The 19,127-nt window shown below is 40.2% G+C and overlaps 1 protein-coding gene across 1 annotated transcript; it reads left to right on the plus strand.

Moving 5' to 3' along the window:
• The first annotated feature begins 1,823 nt into the window (after positions 1–1,823).
• LOC145109833 (uncharacterized) lies at positions 1,824–19,127 on the plus strand. The gene is made up of 3 exons (XM_079046975.1): positions 1,824–2,371; position 3,210; positions 18,601–19,127. The coding sequence occupies exons 1-3, from the start codon at positions 1,824–1,826 to the stop codon at positions 19,081–19,083; spliced, it is 1,032 nt and encodes a 343-aa protein (XP_078903101.1). The 3' UTR covers positions 19,084–19,127.

Raw genomic sequence — 19,127 nt, forward strand, 5'->3', positions numbered from 1 at the left:
AATAAATCGAGAATCACTCCGGAACATAATGTCTTGAAAGGTATTCCTAAATTTCAGACAGGATAGTGGGATATTGATATTGAAAAAAAAACATGTCTATCGAGTCAGAATTGTTTTGATTGAAATTAGGGGTTTGTATCATATTAAACAAAATTTAATGAAGTTAGAATTTGTTGTGGGAGTGTAGATAAGCGCAAGTACGTATATATAAGTTAACAATATATATAAGTTAACGGTTTTCAGTGTATCGTGCATATATAGTTAACGGCCTCATGTGTGTGTATAAAATAACCATGCCAAATAAACATGTATTCAAATTTTAGTAGATTATATTAATTGGTTTGGTCAATATTTCTACTTATGTAATGTGTTCCTAACTTTTATGTTTTTTTTTCTTTTGCACCTAGACTATCTTTTTCATATTCTATTATACCACTATACGTTCCTACACGACATTAAAAGAGTATATTACCCTTATCATTTTATTTTGTATTTTTCTAATTCTTATTATTTTTTATTTTATTTTGAGATTCACCATCAACCCTACTCCACTATGGCATCCACAACAATTCGTTGGCAACAAATTTGTTCTTCACCCCGACACAATTCTTCCATATATCAAATTTCGTTATAAAAACAAATTAATATAATTTATTTGTGTCGCACTCATCCCCAACTTATTTTTATGTTTTGAATATAATTATTTTATTTAGCAAATGTCGTTTTAAAAGATTAAAATAATTCGAATTAATAATGTAGTTGGTTATATTTTTGTAATAATATATTTTATTAAGCTTATATCACACAAAAAATGTAAATAGATATATTGAAAGCTAATAATTCAAAGGATATTTTTGACAATCTATATAAATCTAAAAAAGGGAACTTACTGTGGGATATATATTTAGTGCAAAAAAATGGTGTACGGTATGGTGAAATAGTAATATGACAATTTTTTACACTATTCTGATGTAAAAAGTTAGTAAAAGTTAGTGTCGGACTGTGAAATTTAAAGACACTCGAATCTATAAAATTGCTAGCACAAACATACATGATAGAGATAGAAATATAATTACAAGATAACTAAGAAGTTGGAATCAAATTTTAAAATATTGAAAATTGAATAGTAAACCGCACCATCTCAACGGCACGTGTCAACCCGCATCAAAGCCTACGTACGGGGAACGTTGATTGCGGAATACTAGCCAAAGGACTCTTAATGTCAATTGTTCTATATTTGTACCAAATGTATATGTACAGCTTGATATACAGTACATTTACTTTGATGCAAGAACCAAGGGGTTAAAACGTAATATGATAAGGTCATGATTAATTATATGTGGAATTATGAATAATATTAGGTACTAACTAAGAAATATGGAGTATCAGTTATATTAACTTGATTTTACCTGCATGTGTAATATACAAGAGAAATATGCGGCTAGATTGGTAAAAGTTTGAAACTATTATTTTTACAGAATCAATGGAAAATATTTTCCCCAAATAAAAGAATAGTGGCTGTGATTTTAGATATACTTTATAAATCAACAATGAGACAAAATTAGACACAACGTGCACCATAATGGACAAAATTGTAGTATGTCCGTGCACTCTTAATTACTTGGTTTTCTTAAAAGGGAGAGTGAATATCCAAAGGATGTTTTATTGGCGTAGAAGAACATCTGTCACTTGAAAATAAAATACAACAGAGTTGATTATTATCTTGGCTTTCTGTTAAGCAAAAGGCTATATTAGCACAACCCATTTGCCTTGCTACTCATCCAACAGCATTGTAAACAATAACTAGAAACATCTAAATGGCAATGAAGAATTTCCATTTTGTTCTGTTCTTGGTTCTCCTGGCAACAACTTCATTGGAGATCAATGCTCAGACTTGCAAACCAAGTGGTGGTATCCGGGGAAGAAAACCGCCTCCAGGAGAATGCAACCGTGAGAACAACTCGGATTGTTGTGTCCAAGGTAAGTTTTACACCACGTATACATGCTCGCCTCCAGTGACAGGCGATACTAAAGCAACACTGACAATAAACAGTTTCCAAAAGGGAGGTGATGGTGGTGGTCCGTCGGAGTGTGACAACCAATACCACTCTGATGACACACCAGTTGTTGCACTGTCAACTGGATGGTACAAGGGAGGGGATAGGTGCCACAAGTATATTATCATCAATGGAAATGGGAGGAGTGTAAAGGCAATGGTTGTGGATGAGTGTGACTCTACTATGGGGTGCGATGGTGATCATGACTATCAGCCACCTTGCCCTAATAATATTGTTGAAGCTTCCAAAGCAGTGTGGAAGGCGTTAGGGGTATCCGAGGATAACTGGGGAGATTTGGATATTACTTGGACAGAGTGATGTTAATCTCGCTCTCCTTTTAAAACATCAAATACTATTTCTGTTTCTGTTTCTTGTGGATATTGTAATCTGTAAAGGTATTGATGTAACTATATATACTAATGACTAGAGGTTCACACCAAACTTATCAGCACCAATCCATTCAAACCTATATATAGATATACTATGTTATACAGATATTAACGTACCTTTAGATGTATATGGATTCAAACAACAACCGATATGACACACAGAGACACAAAAAACCATTCAGTGCTATAATCTTTCATGGTAGAATCAATTCCACAACAAAATTTTAGACTACTTTTTCCAACTCATATGAAGCAGCCCTTTATGCAACCAGACAACACCCCGCACCATAATCACGGGCGACACCAACCCGTAACAGACTCGACCTGATTATTATCAAAACAAAACCACAATAACAGTAAAATTATCACCCATAGGTATTCGCAACACCGACAGCTTCTTGATTTGATACCACATGCCAAATCCCAGCACATCCGATAATCATAAACTCATCATCTTCGCAGAACACCATTTGTCTCACTTCTTTTTTTCTAAGAAGGGATGATTTTCTAACCGATGGGTAACTCCATATGCCCAGCCTCCTAGGGCCCGCATGACCGCCAGCTCACAGTTGAGATGCCCCTCTTCAGTATACACACCTAATTCTTCCACTCTCTTCTTCTCATCTAAATAACATGGCATATCTTCTTGTGACAATGTAATTGCGATTCCATTCCGACACAAGACTGCAGTAGATTGATGGAGACAAAACGAAAGCCAGTCGACCATGCTTAAGAAGACTCCCGGTCATGGTTTTCCGCTAAGCGTGTGATTCTCCTCGTAGAATATCACAATTGATTCATGCTTGTTTTTCAAAAACAGTATTTCCTGTTTTCTATTTTTGTTCTCACAAGAGATTCTCGGGAGAGCATCAATAATGACTGATGCTTTTATAGTTAAAGCAATATGTGTTTTCACTTTCTTATTGAGCAGAGAGTGAGCGATACTCTTATCTCTTGGAAAGAGGTGATAAAAGACCATTTCTCTTTACTCAAAAGCATGTGAAAGTTGTCTTCTAAGGGTTTAAAATCTCGAAAACCGGCGTTAACAATTTACAATTGATGTACGAAGATTAAAACAGTTAACGTGGTTGTCCCATAGTAATGGATGATGCTACTTTAGTTAGTGAGGGTTTGTTCAGCCTAGTAGAAAGTCTTTGCAATGGGAAGGGTTTACATCCTTTAAAAATGATTAAATTATATATAATGATTGTGGGGCTCATAATATTGAAAGAATAATTTCATGGCGTGATTTTTCAAGTATGATGTTGTTACGGAGCCGCAATGGCCGTCAAAAATGGCGTAGAAGGAAAATGGAACTTGGAGTGGTCATTTTGACATATGAAGGGATGATTTTCTAACCGATTGGTAACTCCATATGCCAGCCTCCTAGGGCCGGCATGACCGCCTGCTCACAGTTGAGATGCCCATCTGCGGTATGCACACCTAATTATTCCACTCTCTTCTTTTCATCTAAATAACATGGCATATCTTCTTGTGACAATGGAATTGCGATTCCATCCCGACATAAGACTGCACTAGATTGATGGAGACAAAACGAAAGCTAGTCGACCATGGTTAAGAAGACCCTCAGTCATGGTTTTCCGTTAAGCGTGTGATTCTCCTCGTAGAATATCACGATTGATTCATGCTTTTTTTACAAAAACAGTATTTCATGTTTTCTTTGTTGTTCTCACAAGAGATTCTCAGGAGAGCATCACTAATGATTGACGCTTTTCTAATTTAAGCAATATGTGTTTCCACTTTCTTATTGAGCAGAGAGTGAGCGATACTCCTATCTCTTGGAAAGAGGTGCTAAAAGGCCATTTCTCTTTACTCTAAAGCTTGTGAAACTTGTCTTCTAAGGGTTTAAAATCTCGAAACCGGCGTTAACGATTTACAATTGATGTACGCGGATCAAAACAGTTAATGTGGTTGTCCTATAGTAATTGACGATGCTACTTTAGGTAGTGAGGGTTTGGTCGGCTAGTAGAAAGGCTTTACAATGGGAAGGTTTTACATCCTTTAAAAATAATTGAGTTATCTATAATGATTGTGCGAGCTCATAATCTTGAAAGAATAATTTCATGGCGTGATTTTTCAAGTATGATGCTGTTACGGAGCCGCAATGGCCGTCAAAAATGGTGTAGAAGGAAAATGGAACTTGGAGTGGTCATTTTAACATATGATGCGTTCATCTTAGTTTGCTTTGCGTCATGGTACCCATGTCTATGTGAGACTTCTTAATCTCATGTTTGGGTTGAATCATTATTGGGGCGGGGGGGGGGGGGGGGAGTATGGTTTTGAGGCTGTGTAGACAGCTTAGAACGTATAAAAAAGTGAATATATATATGCATTCGCCCACGAGATAGATGCAAATCAAGCAAGATTGACTCTATATATCACGTCTAGTAGGCTAAACAAGATAGTAGGTATGCAACTGAAACAACAAAACTAGCATGTGTAAACTCATTTCAAAGAAATTAATTGTGTTTGTAAAAATAATTAACCAAGGGAGATCCCATGATTTCTAATGGTTTCGCAATGTTGAGGCCCAATTAAACAAAATTATCTAACATTCAACTGTAATGTATCGAATGCTCTCCACAACAAGCCTTCCATCATGAAACCATAAAGATTTAAATACAAATTTTAACTATGATACATATGATCTCTATAACCTAAATTAATTTTTCTATCGTCTAATTATATAAACTTCCAATCACATTTAAAATAGAAAACTTGTTTACCTATTTTTAATGAATTACTCTTAAGTTCACTTCGGTTTATAGAAAATAACATGAAAGTGTTCTTTACCCTCAAACACCGGCCTACAACTTAACTCCAATAAAAACTAATGAAATACTCATCCAAATAGAGAAAAGCTACGTCCCTATTCAATCAAATATAGTTTATTCTTATGAATTAATCAAACATAATAACGGAACTTGACGTACTGTAGGGTATTAAAAAAATTACACACATGGATTGTTGGGAATTGATAATAAAATTTGAACATAATTAGTTTAACGAAATTTGAATAAATCGAGAATCACTCCGGGACATAAAGTCATGAAAGGTATTCCTAAATTTCAGACAGGATAGTGGGATATTGATATTGAAAAAAAAACATGTCTATCGAGTCAGAGTTGTTTTGATTGAAATTAGGGGTTTGTATCATATTAATCAAAATTTAATGAAGTTAGAATTTGTTGTGGGAGTGTAGATAAGCGCAAGTACGTATATATAAGTTAACGGTTTTCAGTGTATCGTGCATATATAGTTAACAGCCTCATGCGTGTGTATAAAATAACCATGCCAAATAAACATGTATTCAAATTTTAGTAGATTATATTAATTGGTTTGGTCAATATTTCTACTTATGTAATGTGTTCATAACTTTTATGTTACCCTTATCATATTATTTTGTATTTTTCTAATTCTTATTATTTTTTATTTTATTTTGAGATTCACCATCAACCCTACTCCACTATGGCATCCACAACAATTCGTTGGCAACGAATTTGTTCTTCACCCCGACACAATTCTTCCATATATCAAATTTCGTTATAAAAACAAATTAATATAATTTATTTGTGTCGCACTCATCCCCAACTTATTTTTATGTTTTGAATATAATTATTTTATTTAGCAAATGTCATTTTAAAAGATTAAAATAATTCGAATTAATAAAGTAGTTGGTTATATTTTTGTAATAATATATTTTATTAAGCTTATATCACGTCTAGTAGGCTAAACAAGATAGTAGGTATGCAACTGAAACAACAAAACTAGCATTTGTAAACTCATTTCAAAGAAATTAATTGTGTTTGTAAAAATAATTAACCAAGGGAGATCTCATGATTTCTAATGGTTTCGCAATGTTGAGGCTCAATTAAACAAAATTATCTAACATTCAATTGTAATGTATCGAATGCTCTCCACAACAAGCCTTCCATCATGAAACCATAAGGATTTAAATACAACTTTTAACTATGATACATATGATCTCTATAACCTAAATTAATTGTTCTATCGTCTAATTATATAAACTTCAAATCACATTTAAAATAGAAAACTTGTTTGCCTATTTTTAATGAATTACTCTTCAGTTCACTTCGTTTTATAGAAAATAACATGAAAGTGTTCTTTACCCTCAAACACCAGCCTACAACTTAAATCCAGTAAAAACTAATGAAATACTCATCCAAATAGAGAAAAGCCACATCCCTATTCAATCAAATATAGTTTATTCTTATGAATTAATCAAACATAATAACGAAACTTGACGTATTGTAGGGTATTAAAAAATTACACACATGGATATCTGGGAATTGATAATGAAATTTGAACATAATAAGTTTAACGAAATTTGAATAAATCGAGAATCACTCCAGAACATAAAGTCTTGAAAGGTATTCCTAAATTTCAGACAGCATAGTAGGATATTGATATTGAAAAAAAAAACATGTCTATCGAGTCAGAATTGTTTTGATTGAAATTATGGGTTTGTTTCATATTAATCAAAATTTAATGAAGTTAGAATTTGTTGTGGGAGTGTAGATAAGCGCAAGTACGTATATATAAGTTAATGGTTTTCAGTGTATCGTGCATATATAGTTTACGTCCTCATGCGTGTGTATAAAATAACCATGCCAAATAAACATGTATTCAAATTTTAGTAGATTATATTAATTGGTTTGGTCAATATTTCTACGTATGTAATGTGTTCATAACTTTTATGTTACCCTTATCATATTATTTTGTACTTTTCTAATTCTTATTATTTTTTATTTTATTTTGAGATTCACCATCAACCCTACTCCACTATGGCATCCACAACAATTCGTTGGCAACGAATTTCTTCTTCACCCCGACACAATTCTTCCATATATCAAATTTCGTTATAAAAACAAATTAATATACTTTATTTGTGTCGCACTCATCCCCAACTTCTTTTTATGTTTTGAATATAATTATTTTATTTAGCAAATGTCATTTTAAAAGATTAAAATAATTCGAATTAATAATGTAGTTGGTTATATTTTTGTAATAATATATTTTATTAAGCTTATATCACGTCTAGTAGGCTAAACAAGATAGTAGGTATGCAACTGAAACAACAAAACTAGCATTTGTAAACTCATTTCAAAGAAATTAATTGTGTTTGTAAAAATAATTAACCAAGGGAGATCTCATGATTTCTAATGGTTTCGCAATGTTGAGGCCCAATTAAACAAAATTATCTAACATTCAACTGTAATGTATCGAATGCTCTCCACAACAAGCCTTCCATCATGAAACCATAAAGATTTAAATACAACTTTTAACTATGATACATATGATCTTTATAACCTAAATTAATTGTTCTATCGTTTAATTATGTAACATCCGAATTCCCAGGTATCTTATTTTAAGTATTTATATTGAATTTTAGAGAGCGACTCGGCGAGTAGGCGCTCAGACTCGCCGAGTAGGATCGCGCATTTCTGGTCTGATTTAATGAAGGACTCGACGAGTCGATGCGTGGACTCGGCGAGTCCGCGCTGTTAAGTGAAACCCTAATTCTCGGGGCTTGTGCCCTATTTAAAGGCCTTTATAGCCTCCATTGCGGCCACTTCACCCCTGAGAAACCCTTGACAGAGAAAGAGAACGTTTGTGGTGCAAGAGAAAGGCTAATTCACCATTTCTTGTGTGTTTTAGCAAAAGAGAAGTAGTTTCCAACAAGAGGAGGTCAAGGGAGCTGTGGATCCAGGGTTTTCAAGTTCAGATCTACACTATTGAGGTATCAAATCGAACTTCCCTTCTGTTTTGGGTTAAGATCTATGATTTAGGGTTTTCTATAAACCTTTTCAGGCTTGAAAGGTTGAGGTTATGGTCCCTTGCTGGGTTAGACCTCAAATCTGGACCCATAGAGGTCCAGAGAACCTTTCCCGTTCTGCTTTATGCTTGTTCATGGAGGATTGGAGACTAGGTTGCCATTTTTAGAGTTATTTCTCCATTTATGACTTGATGTGGGTTGCATGCACGTAAAGGTTGCACCTTTACGTGACCTTTGAGCACTTGAAGGCCAGATCTATAGTTTAGAGAAGCATATCTGACCTCAGAAGGTCATTTGAGAGTTGTTATGGGAGCAACTCGCCGAGTCCATAAGTGGACTCGACGAGTCGAGTCGGGGTTGCCCCGCGATTCGTGACAGGTGTAACCCGTCGAGTGGAAGGATGACTCGACAAGCCAAGAGAGGCTGAAAGGATTCAGAGGACCCGCATGGACTCGCCGAGTCGCCCTTGTGCACTCGACGAGTCGGGTCAAAGTTTGACCGTTGACTTTCGTTGACCTTAGGGTTCTGGTCAAGACTGATTCAAGAGAGTTCAGGGAAGGGTAGAATGGCCTTCTACCCAATCTGTAGAGATGAGATCACGAGAGAATATTGATCGGGGATGTTATTTGAATAATAGGAGGAGGCTAAGTCGGGACGTTGAGCACGAAAGTTTATCCGACTTCATTGAGGTGAGTCTTCTCACTATACTGTACCTGGAAGGGTACCTATGTGTGACCGGAAGGTCTTATATGCTATGAGATGTATGAGTTGTATGTTGTTATGTGATATGTATGTGTTATGTATGTTATGTACGATAAGGACCGGAAGGTCAAGATGATATGGACCGGAAGGTCAAGTGGTTACGGACCGGAAGGTCGATACGGGTAGGACCGGAAGGTCTACCGGGATTCGGGACGGAAGTCCCCTGAGACACATGGATCAGAAGATCCTACAGAGTTATGGCCTGGAAAGGCGTATGTGTTGTATGTGGTATCTTGGGGAACTCACTAAGCATTTATGCTTACAGTTGTTATATTATGTGTTTCAGGTACTAGTGATGATCGCGGGAAGGCGCCGACATGATCCGTACACACTTATAGAGTTTATGTTATTGAGATTCCGGGACATGTTTTATTATGACACAGTGGATACATTATGTTTTGTGATTATCGTGTGATTGAAAGTATGATTTAAAAATGAAAAATTGTTTTGGAAATTTACGTTGTTACAAGTTGGTATCAGAGCCTTGGTTTGAGGGATTCGGGTGCATCTTCGGATGAATCTGAACTCAAACTGAGGAATTCAGAAAGTTTTTCATAAAATAAACAATTTTTTTTAAGAGAGTAAAAGATTTTGAGAAAGGCAGAAGGAAGCAGTGTGTACGATCAGCCAGCGCCTGAACGGTGATTTCCCAAAATACCCTTACATTATGTGTTATGAGATATGTTATGATATGATATGCATGATAGAGTTGGCTAGGTATTCATATTAGGACTAGAGTGGCCTGATTTTGTGATGCCTTAGCCTAGGAAGGATTTTGCTGCTATGTGATGCTTGAGAGCGAGTAGGTAGCAGTGAGGAGCTGATGAGGGGTCTACCAAGGGTAGCCTATGCCAGTGAGATATAGAGTACTTGTGATCGGGGATCCAACAAGGAGGACTTAGGGTGAATACTGATGCGGTGTGGACGGTAGTATAGGGCCCGTACTACTGAAGACACCGGAGCAGTACGCACTCTAAGTAAAAATCCTTTGGGTACTAAGGAACAAGTAGGGTTGAGTTATCGAGTGCAAGTATGCTCGAGCGAGTCTCTGATATTTTTATGTTGTATTTCAGAGACATCATGGTTGGGACACGTCACAGACCTGAGCCGAGTGGCGTGAGTGACGAGGAGCTTTGTCAGATGATCCACGATGAGGTGGCAGCGACGATTCGAGCCGAGATTCCAGAGATGTTTGGGTCTATCAAGACCACATTGATTGAGACTTTTGATGAGCGGTACGCAGCGGTGACTGAGGCTGCGGCTGCTGCAGCTACTGCAGCTGTAGCTGCTGCCAGACCACAGGGAGGTGACTCGTTGTTGCTTCGAGAGTTCAGCAACACGAAGCCATTAGAGTTTGACGGGACGCAGGATCCGATCGCTGCGATGAGATGGATTTCTGATATCGAGGGATGCTTCTACACGTGTTCATGTCCGGAGCACCTGAGGGTACGGTTCGCATTGAACCAGCTTCGCTTGGGAGCGAAGGATTGGTGGAAGTTCGTGACGGCGAGCTTCACTCTTGCAGAGATTTCAGCGGTGACCTGGGAGAGGTTCACCACCATGTTCAGAGACGAGTATGTTCCCCCAGTGGAGAGGGAACGGTTGGTTCAGGAGTTCTTGATCCTCAAGGAGGGTACTGATTCGGTTACTGTTGTTACCAGGAAGTTTCATGAGAGGGCGATGTTCTGCCCTGAGCAGGTGTCTACTGAGCAGGCACGCATGAGCCGGTATTTGGGCGTTTTGAGGAGGGATATTTGGGAGTTCGTGTCGAACTCGATTTACCAGACATTTGTTGAGCTCCAGGCAAATGCCCGGAAGAGGGAGATTGAGTTAGAGACTCAGGCCAGGGAGGAGGCCGAGTCTCAGAGGTTGAATCGGCGGCCGGCACAGTCTCAGCCGGCAGCCAAGCGGGCAAAGTCCGCTGATACGAGATCTGGAGGCCAGAAGGGCCGCACTTGTGGGAAGTGCGGCAAGGAACATGATGGGGTCTGTCGATCAGGTGCTTGCTACAAATGTGGCAAGGAGGGGCATATCGCCAAGGATTGCCCCAAGGGATTTATGGTTTGCTTTCATTGCAACCAGACTGGCCATCGGAAGGCCGAGTGCCCGCAGTTACATCAGGGATCAGCACATGGGTCTGCCCCTGCTGCTAGGGTTACCGAGGTTCGGCCAGCGAAGGCCGAGGCACCGAAGGCTCGCGGGAGAGCTTTCCAGTTGACAGCGGAGGAGGTCCGCGCAACGCCCCATGTGGTGGCTGGTATGTATTCTTATTTATTTATGCTGAGTTGAGATATTGTGCTTATATGATGATATGCGTAGGTACTTTTCTTGTGAGTTCTGTACCTGCCTTAGTGTTATTTGACTTGGGTGCGAGTCGATCATTTGTGTCAATAGCGTTTAGTCGACACATCAGTAGCAGACGAGAGGCGTTGAGTCGACCTCTGCGAGTTTCCATAGCTGACGAGTGAGCGGTGTATGCTACGGATGTGATACGAGGATGTGTACTCGAGATCTTCGGTGTTGAGTTGCCGATAGATCTAGTCCTGATAGCGATGGGGGACGTTCGTGTCATAGTGGGCATGGATTGGTTGAGCCGATTTGGGGCTGTTATAGACTGCGAGCGACAGTTGGTGACGATACGAGACCCTAGTGGGGGAGTACTTACGGTGTACAGCGAGGGTACCCGATGTGCGTCGGCGATTTGTTTGGCTGCCAGAGCGAGACAGAGTTTACAGCAGGGTTGCAGCGGGTTTGTAGCCTATGTGATGGACGCACGAGAGGCCGCTGGGAGGCCAAGTTCGATGGATGACGTTCCGATAGTGCGTGAGTTCCCGGATGTTTTTCCCGAGGAGTTGTCGGGTGTGCCTCCCGAGAGGCAGGTAGAGTTCCGCATCGATTTGGTTTCGGGGGCAGCGCCTATCGCCAAGGCGCCTTATCGCCTTGCGCCGCCAGAGATGCAGGAGTTATCCTCGCAGCTTCAGGAGCTGCTGGGGAAGGGGTTTATTAGATCGAGTAGTTCCCCTTGGGGAGCACCGATCCTTTTTATCAAGAAAAAAGAATGGTTCACTCCGGATGTGTATTGATTACCGGGAGTTGAACAAGTTGACGGTCAAGAACCGTTACCCATTACCGAGGATCGACGATTTGTTCGATCAGTTGCAGGGAGCGTCTTGGTTCTCCAAGATTGATCTGAGGTCTGGATATCATCAGATGAGAGTGCGCGATGAGGATATCCAGAAGACGGCGTTCAGGACTCGTTGTGGGCATTACGAGTTCGTGGTGATGCCTTTCGGGCTCACCAATGCACCAGCAGCGTTCATGGATCTCATGAACAGGGTGTGTAGACCGATGTTGGATCGTTCGGTGATCGTGTTCATCGACGATATACTGGTGTATTCGAGATCTAGAGAGCAACACGAGGAGCATCTGAGAGAGATCCTCGGGGTATTGAGGACGGAGAGGCTTTATGCCAAATTCTCCAAGTGCGAGTTCTGGTTACGGGAGGTCCAGTTCTTGGGGCATCTCGTCAACCAGGATGGGATTTTGGTCGATCCGGCCAAGATTGAGGCAGTGATGAGTTGGGAGGTGCTGAGATCTCCCACCGAGATCAGGAGTTTCCTAGGATTGGCCGGTTACTATCGAAGATTTATCAGAGATTTCTCCAAGATCGCCGTGCCTCTCACCAGGTTGACCCGGAAGGGTGTTGCTTTTTCATGGGGTCCGGAGCAGCAGGCCTCGTTTGAGACATTTCGCCAGAAGTTATGCGAAGCCCCTGTGTTAGCCCTCCTGGAAGGGATGGAGGATTTTGTGGTGTATTGTGACGCATCGATATCAGGGTTGGGTGCGGTGCTTATGCAGATAGGGCATGTGATAGCGTATGCATCGAGGCAGCTGAAGCCTCATGAGACGAGGTATCCCACCCACGATCTGGAGTTGGGGGCAGTGGTGTTTGCCCTCAAGATATGGCGTCATTATTTATATGAGGTTCGGTGTACCATATACACGGACCACAAGAGCTTGAAGTATTTGATGGATCAGCCCAATCTGAATATGCGCCAGAGGAGATGGTTGGACATGGTAAAGGATTACAATTGTGAGATCCTGTACCACCCGGGCAAAGCTAATGTCGTAGCTGACGCCCTGAGCCGTAGGGCGGAGAGTGTCCCGATTCGAGACAATTGCATGCGACTGACAGTGATGACTCCGGTGTTGGACACCATTCGGGAGGCCCAGGCAGAGGCCGTGATACCGGAGAACCGCAAGAGGGAGCGGGTGATCGGGCAGGTGTCCGAGTTCGTTACCGGTAGTCGAGGGCTGATGACCTTTCAAGGTCGGATTTGGGTGCTGTATGCAGGCGGGGCACGTACCATTCTGATGGAGGAGGCACACAGATCGAGGTTCTCGATCCATCCCGGGGCCACTAAGATGTATTTGGACCTGAAGAAAGAGTATTGGTGGCCCTGTATGAAAAGTGATGTCGCGTGGTTTGTCGAGAGGTGCTTGACCTGTCGCAAGGTTAAGGCTGAGCACCAGCGTCCGCATGGCAAGTTGCAGCCGCTTGAGGTTCCCCAGTGGAAGTGGGAACAGATTTCCATGGATTTCATCACCAAATTGCCGAGGACCGCGAGGGGTGTCGATGCAATTTGGGTGATCGTCGACCGGCTGACGAAGAGCGCGCATTTTCTTGCTATCAGTGAGAGCTCTTCTGCTGAGAGGTTGGCAGAGTTGTATGTGAGGGAGGTGGTATCGCGTCATGGAGTACCGATCTTGATTGTGTCAGATCGAGATGTACGTTTCACTTCCAGGTTCTGGAAGAAGTTCCACGAGGAGTTGGGTACGAGGTTGCATTTCAGTACCGCCTACCACCCCCAGACGGACGGACAGAGTGAGCGGACGATTCAGACACTCGAGGACATGCTTCGAGCATGTGTGTTGGACTTCGGAGGAAGTTGGGACACGTACTTGCCGTTGGCTGAGTTTTCCTACAACAACAGCCACCATTCGAGTATTGGTATACCTCCCTTCGAGTTGTTGCATGGTAGGAGGTGTCGGACTCCCATTTGCTGGGGAAAGGTAGGACAGCGTGTGATGGGTAGCACTGAGATAGTGCTTCAGATGACAGAGCAGATACAACAGGTTAGACAGAGGTTATTGACGGCTCAGAGTCATCAGAAGAGTTATGCGGATAGGCGACGATCCGAGCTTGAGTTCCAAGTGGGAGACTTCGTACTCCTGAAAGTGTGTCCTTGGAAAGGAGTGATCCGATTCAGGAAGAGGGGCAAGCTGGGGCCCCGGTATATCGGGCCATTTAGGGTGACCGCGAGGGTGGGCAGGGTAGCTTATCGGTTGGAGCTACCTTAGGAGCTGAGACAGATTCATGATACCTTTCACGTGTCTCAGTTGAGGAAGTGTATAGCCGACGAATCGGCGGTGGTACCGCTGGAGGATATTCAGGTGGATGCGAGCCTGAATTATGCTGAGAGACCAATCGCGATCCGGGATCGGAAGATCAAGGTTCTGAGGAACAAGGAAGTGTCCCTGGTGCAGGTCTAGTGGCAACATCGGAAAGGGTCCGAGCTGACCTGGGAGCCGGAGCTGGAGATGCGGGAGCAGCATCCAGAGTTGTTTGCCGAGCAGGACTTCGAGGGCGAAGTCTGATTCTAATGGGGGAGAATTGTAACATCCGGATTCCCAGGTATCTTATTTTAAGTATTTATATTGAATTTTAGAGAGGGACTCGGCGAGTAGGCGCTCAGACTCGCCGAGTGGGATCGCGCATTTCTGGTCTGATTTAATGAAGGACTCGACGAGTCGATGCGTGGACTCGGCGAGTCCGCACTGTTAAGTGAAACCCTAATTCTCGGGGCCTGTGCCCTATTTAAAGGCCTTTATAGCCTCCATTGCGGCCACTTCACCCCTGAGAAACCCTAGAGAGAGAGAAAGAGAACGTTTGTGGTGCAAGAGGAAGGCTAATTCACCATTTCTTGTGTGTTTTAGTAAAAGAGCAGTAGTTTCCAACAAGAGGAGGTCAAGGGAGCTGTGGATCCAGGGTTTTCAAGTTCAGATCTACACTATTGAGGTATCAAATCGAACTTCCCTTCTGTTTTGGGTTAAGATCTATGATTTAGGGTTTTCTATAAACCTTTTTAGGCTTGCAAGGTTGAGGTTATGGTCCCTTGCTGGGTTAGACCTCAGATCTGGACCCATAGAGGTCCAAAGAACCTTTCCCATTCTGCTTTATGCTTGTTCATGGAGGATTGGAGACTAGGTTGCCATTTTTAGAGTTATTTCTCCATTTATGACTTGATGTGGGTTGCATGCACGTAAAGGTTGCACCTTTACGTGACCTTTGAGCACTTGAAGGCCAGATCTATAGTTTCGAGAAGTAGATCTGGCCTCAGAAGGTCATTTGAGAGTTGTTATGGGAGCAACTCGCCGAGTCCATAAGTGGACTCGACGAGTCGAGTCGGGGTTGCCCCGCGATTCGTGACAGGTGTAACCCGTCGAGTGGAAGGACGACTCGACGAGCCAAGAGAGGCTGAAAGGATTCAGAGGACCCGCATGGACTCGCCGAGTCGCCCTTGTGCACTCGACGAGTCGGGTCAAAGTTTGACCGTTGACTTTCGTTGACCTTAGGGTTCTGGTCAAGACTGATTCAAGAGAGTTCAGGGAAGGGTAGAATGGCCTTCTACCCAATCTGTAGAGATGAGATCACGAGAGAATATTGATCGGAGATGTTATTTGAATAATAGGAGGAGGCTAAGTCGGGACGTTGAGCACGAAAGTTTATCCGACTTCATTGAGGTGAGTCTTCTCACTATACTGTACCTGGAAGGGTACCTACGTGTGACCGGAAGGTCTTATATGCTATGAGATGTATGAGTTGTATGTTGTTATGTGATATGTATGTGTTATGTATGTTATGTATGTTATGTACGATAAGGACCGGAAGGTCAAAATGATATGGACCGGAAGGTCAAGATGATATGGACCAGAAGGTCAAGTGGTTATGGACCGGAAGGTCGATACGGGTAGGACCGGAAGGTCTACCGGGATTCGGGACGGAAGTCCCCTGAGACACATAGATCGGAAGATCCTACAGAGTTATGGCCTGGAAAGGAGTATGTGTTGTATGTGGTATCTTGGGGAACTCACTAAGCATTTATGCTTACAGTTGTTATATTATGTGTTTCAGGAACTAGTGATGATCGCGGGAAGGCGCCGGCATGATCCGTACACACTTATAGAGTTTATGTTATTGAGATTCCGGGACATGTTTTATTATGACACAGTGGATACATTATGTTTTGTGATTATCGTGTGATTGAAAGTATGATTTAAAAATGAAAAATTGTTTTGGAAATTTACGTTGTTACAAATTATATAAACTTCCAATCACATTTAAAATAGAAAACTTGTTTGCCTATTTTTAATGAATTACTCTTAAGTTCACTTCGTTTTATAGAAAATAACATGAAAGTGTTCTTTACCCTCAAACACCAGCCTACAATTTAATCCAGTAAAAACTAATGAAATACTCATCCAAATAGAGAAAAGCCACGTCCCTATTCAATCAAATATAGTTTATTCTTATGAATTAATCAAACATAATAACGGAACTTGACGTATTGTAGGGTATTAAAAACTTACACACATGGATAGTTGGGAATTGATAATGAAATTTGAACATAATCAGTTTAACGAAATTTGAATAAATCGAGAATCACTCCGGAACATAAAGTCTTGAAAGGTATTCCTAAATTTCAGACATGACAGTGAGATATTGATATTGAAAAAAAAACATGTCTATCGAGTCAGAATTTTTTTGATTGAAATTAGGGGTTTGTATCATATTAAACAAAATTTAATGAAGTTAAAATTTGTTGTGGGAGTGTAGATAAGCGCAAGTACGTATATATAAGTTAACGGTTTTCAGTGTATCGTGCATATATAGTTAACGGCCTCATGCGTGTGTATAAAATAACCATGCCAAATAAACATGTATTCAAATTTTAGTAGATTATATTAATTGGTTTGGTCAATATTTCTACTTATGTAATGTGTTCATAACTTTTATGTTTTTTTTTCTTTTGCACCTAGACTATCTTTTTCATATTCTATTATACCACTATACGTTCCTATACGACATTAAAAGAGTATATTACCCTTATCATATTAATTTGAATTTTTCTAATTCTTATTATTTTTTATTTTATTTTGAGATTCACCATCAACCCTACTCCACTATGGCATCCACAACAATTCGTTGGCAATGAATTTGTTCTTCACCCCGACACAATTCTTCCATATATAAAATTTCGTTATAAAAACAAATTAATATAATTTATTTGTGTCGCACTCATCCCCAACTTATTTTTATGTTTTGAATATAATTATTTTATTTAGCAAATGTCGTTTTAAAAGATTAAAATAATTCGAATTAATAATGTAGTTGGTTATATTTTTGTAATAATATATTTTATTAAGCTTATATCACACAAAAAATGTAAATAGATATATTGAAAGCTAATAATTCAAAGGATATTTTTGACAATCTATATAAATCTAAAAAAGGGAACTTACTGTGGGATATATATTTAGTGCAAAAAAATGGTGTACAGTAAGGTGAAATAGTATTATGACAATTTTTTACACTATTCTGATGTAAAAAGTTAGTGTCGGACTGTGAAATTTAAAGACACTCGAATCTATAAAATTGCTAGCACAAACATACATGATAGAGATAGAAATATAGTTACAAGATAACTAAGAAGTTGGAATCAAATTTTAAAATATTGAAAATTGAATAGTAAACCGCACCATCTCAACGGCACGTGTCAACCCGCATCAAAGCCTACGTACGGGGAACGTTAATTGCGGAATACTAGTCAAAGGACTCTTAATGTCAATTGTTCTATATTTGTACCAAATGTATATGTACAGCTTGATATACAGTACATTTACTTTGTGCAAGAACCAAGGGGTTAAAACGTAATATGATAAGTTCATGATTAATTATATGTGGAATGATGAATAATGTTAGGTACTAATTAAGAAATACGGAGTATCAGTTATATTAACTTGATTTTACCTGCATGTGTAATATACAAGAGAAATATGCGGCTAGATTGGTAAAAGTTTGAAACTATTATTTTTACAGAATCAATGGAAAATATTTTCTCCAAATAAAAGAATAGTGGCTGTGATTTTAGATATACTTTATAAATCAACAATGAGACAAAAGTAGACACAACGTGCACCATAATGGACAAAATTGTAGTATGTCCGTGCACTCTTAATTACTTGGTTTTCTTAAAAGGGAAAGTGAATATCCAAAGGATGTTTTATTGCCGTAGAAGAACATCTGTCACTTGAAAATAAAATACAACAGAGTTGACTATTATCTTGGCTTTCTGTTAAGCAAAAGGCTATATTAGCACAACCCATTTGCCTTTCTACTCATCCAACAGCATTGTAAACAATAACTAGCAACATCTAAATGGCAATGAAGAATTTCCATTTTGTTCTGTTCTTGGTTCTCCTGGCAACAACTTCATTGGAGATCAATGCTCAGACTTGCAAACCAAGTGGTGGTATCCGGGGAAGAAAACCGCCTCCAGGAGAATGCAACCGTGAGAACAACTCGGATTGTTGTGTCCAAGGTAAGTTTTACACCACGTATACATGCTCGCCTCCAGTGACAGGCGATACTAAAGCAACACTGACAATAAACAGTTTCCAAAAGGGAGGTGATGGTGGTGGTCCGTCGGAGTGTGACAACCAATACCACTCTGATGACACACCAGTTGTGGCGCTGTCAACTGGATGGTACAAGGGAGGGGATAGGTGCCACAAGTATATTACCATCAATGGAAATGGGAGGAGTGTAAAGGCAATGGTTGTGGATGAGTGTGACTCTACTATGGGGTGCGATGGTGATCATGACTATCAACCACCTTGCCCTAATAATATTGTTGACGCTTCCAAAGCAGTGTGGAAGGCGTTAGGGGTATCCGAGGATAACTGGGGAGATTTGGATATTACTTGGACAGAGTGATGTTAATCTAGCTCTCCTTTTAAAACATCAAATACTATTTCTGT

The sequence above is a fragment of the Lactuca virosa genome, chromosome 4 (genome assembly GCF_052849685.1).
Source record: "Lactuca virosa cultivar CGN04683 chromosome 4, Lactuca_virosa_CGN04683_v6, whole genome shotgun sequence".
NCBI lineage: Eukaryota > Viridiplantae > Streptophyta > Magnoliopsida > Asterales > Asteraceae > Lactuca > Lactuca virosa.